This window comes from Ciconia boyciana, chromosome 1 (assembly GCF_034638445.1).
Source record: "Ciconia boyciana chromosome 1, ASM3463844v1, whole genome shotgun sequence".
In the NCBI taxonomy this organism is placed as follows: domain Eukaryota; kingdom Metazoa; phylum Chordata; class Aves; order Ciconiiformes; family Ciconiidae; genus Ciconia; species Ciconia boyciana.
The window spans coordinates 8,116,254-8,123,730 of record NC_132934.1 but is presented as its reverse complement, the minus strand read 5'-3'; the positions used below and the strand labels follow the sequence as shown (position 1 = coordinate 8,123,730).

The window sequence follows — 7,477 nt, the reverse complement described above, 5'->3', positions numbered from 1 at the left end:
AGTTTAGGAAAATTCCAAAAGTAGCATATTGATTGCCTCTGGGATTTTCCACTTAGCAATTTAATAGAAAATTACACCCTTACCCAATCTGTGAGGTTTCCATAACCTCCCTCATGAATTTAATTTTCCAGAGTCTAATAAATTTTACCATTAGGCATATTTTCTGATATTCCTTCACCATTAAGCCTATTTCCTGATTTTTGCTTTTTCGGAACCGGGTATACTGTCTGCACAATGTTTGGACAGCACCTCGCATGAGAGAATTCAGGTCTGACTTTGTCTACGCTCACAGTTAGGATACAAATCACTACTGTTAATATTCAATTTGCTTTCCTCTTACTAATTTTATTTCATTATTCCAAGTGATAGGGTCAGTCAATAGTACTGGAGCCAATGGGATTCTCCTGGGTACTCTGACGAGACCAAGGGAAGATCTGCATTTGCATCTGTTCGAGTAGGCGTATGCAAGTATCACATACTCTTCTCCTTGTCATAACACAGCCTGACTGCACTTAAAACACAAGATGATGATCGGGAGCCGTGTTTTCAGTTATCGGTAGTTGTAACTGTAAAAGCCTGGGTCCCTCCTCTACAGGCAACAGGCAAAAAGCACTCTTGACTGTAAAAAAAGGTACACAAACTAATTTAGGCAAGAGCACCCTTAACTGTAAAAAAACCCGCTACACCAGAAACAAATTTAGCACGGTAAGTGGAAGTATGGCTGAAGGCGTCAAGCACTAATTGCAGCTGTGTTTGGGCCATCCGTATGGCTACGGTGACCTCCCGGTGACCATCGGAGGGTTGCCAGACGTGCTAAATCTCACTCCTCCAGAGGACCGAGACTCTCTTCCTCTCACTACGGCGATCCACGTTTAACTAACGTGGGCGAAACTCGGCATCCTTTGGCCCGGCGGTTCAGCGCGCTCCTCCAGGCCTCGGTCCACGACGCAAGTGGGCGCATCCTTGCGATAATCGCTGTAAAACACGGCAATAAGCAGCTGTTAGCGTCAGCCAAGCCGCGTTTCTGGGTTTTGCCTACTACTTTCCACACGCCGCGGCCCCACCGGCGCCAAGTTCAACCCCATCGCCGCCGGACCTTGGCCCGGGAACGTCTCCGGTCCCGCTAAACACGCAGAGTTGCCCCCCAGCCCCTCAGGGAGCCCACTGCCGCCGACGGGGCCCGCGGGCAGCCGAGCTAGCCCCCAGCGCCCGGCAGCGGCGCAAGGCCGCGCCGAGAGGCCGCCGCTCCCTCACGGCCGGCCGCCCCCTGCCCGCCGGGGAGCCGCAGCGCCTTCCCGGGGGCGGGAAGGGGAACCTGTGGCGGCGGCGGGGCACGGCAGGGGGAGCACGCAAGTGCCCGCGGAGGGGGGGAGTGGGGGGGGGGGGGCGGAGGCGGCGGGAGGGGGGACACAAAATGGCGCTGCCCTCTCGGCCCCTCTCCCTCCAGCCCCCCTCTCCGCCGCCCCCGCGGCGGGGCCCGGCGGCGCCGGCCGCCTTCCCCCGTGTGTCGTGTGGCGACGGGCCGGCCTCGGGGTGGCGGCTTACGGCCGGGGCCGGCGGAACCGCCGCGGGGCGCGCCGGGCTGCGCGCCGCCTTCCCCCAGCAGGTGGCACCGGGGTCCCGGAGCCGGCGGCGAGCCATTGCGGGCCGCCCTTCGCCGCCGGGCCGCGGCCGCGCAGCCGGCGGGGGGGAAGGCGGCGGCGGCGCTGCCCGGCATCGCCCCCGCGGGCTCCCCCCGCCGCACCCCGCTTTCCCTCAAAGTTTGGGGCGGGAGGTACGGGGAGGGGGGAGACCGGAGCCAACTTGTCCCGGATCCCTTTATTCACCGCCGGAGCCGCCGTCTCCCAGCCCCCGCGTGTTTTGCTGATTAAAGAGACGGACCTTGGTCTTGCCACCACCACCGCCGGGTGGCCGCCCGGCCGCCCCGCTCCTTCCTGCCCGCACCATGGAGTTCACCCAGAGGAAGAGAAGCAGGAAATCCCAAAGCTTTAAACTGATCAACGAAGGTAAGGCGGCGGCGGCCGGGGGGCGGCGGGGGCGGCCCGGGCTTTGTTCCCTGGCCGGGGGCAGCCCGGACTTTTGCACCGGGGGGAGCGGGGCGTTATGAAACGTCCGTGCTCCCGCTCCCCCGTAACGCCTCTCCTCCCCGTATCTGTTATTTAACTCCGCAATCCTGTGGTTGAACTCCCCGAAACCATTGCACGCCTCTTTTTTTTTTTTTTTAAACCCCCCTTTCCTTTTTTTTAATTTTTTTTTTTTGCATGTGTGTTAACGTGTTGTTTCAAAAACACAACTCCCCCCCTCCCCCCCCGCAAAACCACCCCAGAAAGGTGGACGTGTTTTTTTTTGCCAGGCAGATCTTGCACAAAATAAAGTTGGATCGTGTTTCGGGTAAATCCTGCTTTGGGGGGGGGAGAAAAGGTAAAATCGGGAAGCGAGCAAAAAATAATGACACTTGAGCAGCAACGGACCTTCTTAGTATTCAACTCCTGTGGATTTATTGTGGTTTGGGTGGGTTTTTTCCTCCCCTTGACTGCGTACATCCGCGTATTTCAAAGAAAAGCCGAATAGAGGTTGCTTTATTGAAAATCCACGCAGCTAATTAATTGTACGTGGGCAGGGGAGAGCCGCTGGCGGGTGTTCGCTCGGGGTGTGTTTGCTGTTGGAAAAGAGGATATTTTAAAAGGGTTCGCGGGGAGAAATATTTGGATTCATGTCGGGGAAGAAGCACAGCTCAGTGTTTCAGTCTTGTTGGGTTTTTTTAATTTAAAAAAAAAAAAAAAGATGCAGGCATTGGTAGGCATTTTTAACAGGTGGACTTCCCAGCCGTAGGGATTTATTTTGGCTGGGGCTTTATCCCTTCTCCGGCTGATGCGATCTTTTTGCCCTGATGGATTTGATTTGAGATTTTTTTTTTTTTCCTTTTGTGTTTCCAAGTATTGGACAGGAATATCTCCATGAAACGCCGTGTGTGTCCTGCATGCCAAGTTCAAGGCAGGTGACTGCTTGGGTGTAATGTCACACTTGGGAAAGGGGGGACACACATGCGAGTATCGAGACTTGCTGGCTGAAGAGCGATGTCTTTGCAGGCACTTGGCAAAATCACGTTTAATGCGAAGAAATTTAAAGATGGAAATAAACTCACTTGGTAGGAATAGGAAATAATGACTGCTGTATCGTCGTAGGGGGGTCTGGAGCATCGCACATACTCCCTGTTACAAACTAGAAGGGCAGTGACCTGTCAGACTTGTCTGAAACGTATTGGGAGGTCTCTATGCATTAGCAAACCTACCGAGGCTTTAATTGCTATGGAGAACAGGTTTGGTTTGTGGGGTTTTGATACCGAACATGCTCCCAACTCGGGGGCAGAGTTAATGCGGGACTGGGCTGGAGCCTGGGGGGGGTGAAAGTGAAACATGGAAAGGCAAAACTGAAATTGAAGACTCGGTTTTATTTCTGTCCTGATGGAGCTGTAAAAATAATGTGTGTGCTATCAGAAATAGATGACTATTTTGCAAATTCTCAGTTGCAACTCGTTACAGGTTTAGATATGCCTCAGTGTATAAGACAATCTATTTAACCTTGTTTTAATAGGTAAATTCAGTTACGATGGTACGTTATTAGGAATTCTTATTTTATCTGGGATCTCTTTTTGGATGTGAAAAGTTAAATAGAAAGCTACACTAAAAACACATCCTAGAGAGAAAATTATGTCTTTGTACTTTGAGAATGGAGGAGATAAAAATCACATTTTGCATGTGAGTCTGCACTCGCATGTTCTTTTTCTATCACAGTTGATTAGAAACATAATTATGTATAAATAGTTGTCTCTTGTAATTGGCCTTTGCCTCTTGCTGGAGTCATTCCGTAATGTCACAGTTTAGTGTTTACTGTTGCGAAATTGATACGGATTTCACAGCGCCTGGACTGTGACATCCAAGGCAGAAGAAGGAAACCAAAGAGAAAAGGGTATGCTGTGTCGATTCATTGGTAACACAGCATCTGATAACAATGTGTGCCCGTACAGTGCTTATTCTGTCCCAAAAGAAACTTCAGAGCACCTTATCGAGATGATCAATGACCAGATCGAGAGGAAATCCATTCTTGCACTAAAACGCAGCCACCTCTGGGGTGAAGTGTGGTGACTTTAAGGCAGCAGCTGTCGATCAGAAGAATATTGTGACCAGCTGGATGTACGGAGGGAAGTGCTAGAGAAGAAACCCTGTGTAATTTGTATATCTAAGGGCTGTGAGTCTGTAAGTCCTTTAATTCCTAGTTTCCACGTACTCACTCCTAGCAGATCTTGGACACCCTTGAGAGGATGAAAATGCAGAGTGTGGTGGGTTGACCTTGGCTGGTGACCAGGTGCCCACCAGGACGCTCCATCGCTCCCCCTCCTCAACGGGACAGCTAATGACCATGGAAGGCAGTTGACATAAATCCTCTACTTTCAGCCTTATGAAAGGAGCCTTTACTTCCTTGATGTCGTTATCTCAAACTTCACCTTTACCCGTTTCACTCTCTGGGTGTGCTCGGTAGGCAGAGGAACCCTTTGCGTAGCACCTCATCGCTGACCTCTCCAACTCCGTGCTGCATTCTTTTTTTCCCCTCATTTTCTTTCCAGGCCCTTTTCTTTCTTTTGCGTCGCTATGTTAAGCTCAATTGTAGTTTACTTATTGGGTTGTTCCTCCTCTTGTGCCCTCGAGACAGTCGTGCTATACAAATAAACAGCACATAACAAAAAGGTCTGCCTTCTAGGAGACCTTTCCGATCCTGTAGCTGCTTTGTCAGAGGTGCAGGTGTGCTGCTCATGGGAGGAGCTGCTTATGCTGCCCTCCGTTTCTGTTGTGCCTGCGAAGTGAATCCCCCAAAGTGCTCTTCCATGAGTTAATCTCTACCTCGCTTTTTGTGAGGCAGTTTATGGAGTGAGTAGCTGAGATCGTTGGGAACTGGGAGGGTGTTAAAGGAGTTAGGTGGGGAGGTGGCTGTTTCAAGACACTGAATATATTGTTCAGTCTTGAGCGATTTGCCGAAGGACAAAGTGTGTGCCAGTAGCAGTCAGAAATAGCATCCAGGAGAGCTGCCTTTAGACTTTTTTTTTTTCCTTGGACTTACTATTCCCTCTGTACCCACATGTAAACAAAGCTCTGGTTTTACTGAACACCTGCCTGGGATTACAGAAGAGACCTTCACAGAAAAAAATTATTTTATTTGAAATAGAAATTCAGTGGTGAATTTTTTTTTTTAAAATCCTGTAACATCTCTGAATATGAGATGCTAATGTTTATTCTTTGGGTCATCACAGATGTAAGTTTCTATAGGTGAATATCCTAAGGTGTCCCTGATCATCCTTTCTTCAAAATTTGGAGGCCAGTGACACCAAGGTGAGTCACTACAGCTGAACGATGCAGCCCTAATGTACATTGCTGATTTTCTGATTGAGGTGAAGTTTGAAAGTTTCCCTTAGTCTCTGGAAAGGTAAAGTTTTCATTATAAATCTGCTTTCCATCTGTAAAGCAAGAAGCCAGATAATTGGCATCTGGTGGGATAATTTGCTGTGAAAATGAACACAGTAATTTAGGGCAGGCGTAGCTATTCCCTAAAATCTGTGAAATATTTGAGCTGAGTCTCTCTAGTGTGAGCAAAGTTTTTTTTTGTTTTTTGGGTTTTTTTAGGAGGTGCTGATACAGAGCACATTTTCTGTGGTTAATTTGATGTACATGAAATAAACTGCAGATATATTGATAAATTATGTAGTAAAACTGTAGCAATGTGTTCAGTGTTCATTTTTTCCAGATCACTTGAGTTCTAATTTTTTTTATCGTTTTTCATTCCAGATTACCATCATGAGATATATAAGATTTCTGACTACAGCAATGATGTTAATGGGGAGACCAAAGAAACACAACCAGTTTTTTTAGGTATGTGCTTGTGTTGATTAATTTCTGAGCAACATAGCGTGGCCATTTGCAATTAGGGAGGAAAAAAAATCTCTGTGCAAGCACAGGAAGTGCCTGCCATTGTTTAATATGATGTTCTTTTCAAGACCCTTTTATTCTACGAATTGCCAATATATCCTTTATTAACACTGCTAAAAGTTGTAATTTCAGACATAAATGTTTATTAGTGTCTACACACAGTGCTAATTATCACTCACTCAGAGAGCCAGATGCTGACTTTGCAGTTTTGCAGCTCTGTGCTCACCCCATTTACATTGCATATTCACTGGCATGCTTCACTGGCAATAGTTTGTGTAATTGGGGTATTACATCTTTGACATCTGGATAACAGAAATTCAATTTCCAGGAAGCTGCTATTTGTTTGGTTTTGCTTCTGCCTTGGGTGGGATAGAGGATTAATGTGCTGTCTTAATGTAATGTCCTTTCACCTCTGTAGCCTGCCTGCTAATCCTGCCATGGCAAAATTAAATTAAATCAACAGTTAAAAATGTGTAAAGAAAACAGAGAAGTAATACAGCGTCTGCAGCATGATATATACAACAGCATGATAGGACTGGTTATCAGTGAGCCTTTCTCTTTCTGTCTGTGTGCTTTTTGTCCCATATAACTCCTGAGCTAGAGTGCTTCTTCCTTTCCTGCTGCCAGCCCCCTCCTGTTGTATCCAGGACCTCACCTGGGTACTGCACCTCTTAGCAAAAATTTGGCAGGCCAGATTCAGAGGAGTAAGGGCCAGACTTTTGAGCTACAGTAATGACTCTTGCTGTATAAAGCGAGCTCTTGTACACCTTGCTCAGGCTTTGGAGAAAGCAGGTGCCTCTGCAGCGAGAAATTTGGAGGTGTCTGCCTTTTCTTAACTGCACCAGGAGCCTAAACATTTTTGTAGGGCAATTTAAGGTTTCTGTAGTCTGTGCGTGTTGCCCCCTGGAGCCAGCAAGAAGCATTGCTCCCGAGTGTGTGAATCGGCACCTGAAGTCAATCTGTACGCAAAATGCCTTTGTCTCCTTAGTTCATAGTGCCACATCCTCTTCTAGAGGTCAGCAGCAAATGGGAGAGAAAAGGAGGACGTCTTGGGCAGTGTGGAATCTTCTGATGGTTGGAATATTTACATGGGGGTGAGAGCTGCGTTAAATTCCCGTCTCAACTTCTCGCCATTAGGATTTTGAGCAAATATTTCTTCCCTACACCCATTTCTAGGGAGAAGCGAAGGTGGCTGCTGTGCTTCGTGTTGGAATTTCGTGTTCTGTAAGCACTTTTGGTGAAGTCCAATAAACCCGATGGAGTGAGCTCCACCAGAGGTTTACTTTGAATGCTTTCTCTTCCCACCCTACATCATGATAAAGCTTTGGCAGGAGTTAGGCATCTAGTTGCTTAAGCCAGGATGCTCCTAAGAATGCGCAGGAGTCTGTGCTTTGACATCTGTGCCGTGAGTCAGACCAGTTGATTTTGATTTTGGTTTGGCTGTGTTGTCTTTAGGTTTGTTTGGGTTTGGGTTTTTTTTGAGTATGCCCAGCTTTTCA

The 7,477-nt window shown here is 47.9% G+C and overlaps 1 protein-coding gene across 6 annotated transcripts in view; it reads left to right on the top strand.

Moving 5' to 3' along the window:
• Positions 1–1,410: 1,410 nt before the first annotated feature.
• Positions 1,411–7,477, top strand: part of BEND7 (BEN domain containing 7) — a 46,040-nt gene continuing 39,973 nt past the window's right edge. For all 6 annotated transcript variants that reach the window (XR_012041863.1, XM_072858136.1, XM_072858113.1 and 3 more), the window contains exons 1-2: positions 1,411–2,006; positions 5,838–5,921. Coding sequence is in view for 5 of the 6 variants with exons in the window: in XM_072858136.1 (XP_072714237.1) it covers positions 1,946–2,006; positions 5,838–5,921 (145 nt within the window). In the remaining variant the exon portion in view is untranslated. The remainder of the gene's footprint in view (positions 2,007–5,837; positions 5,922–7,477) is intronic.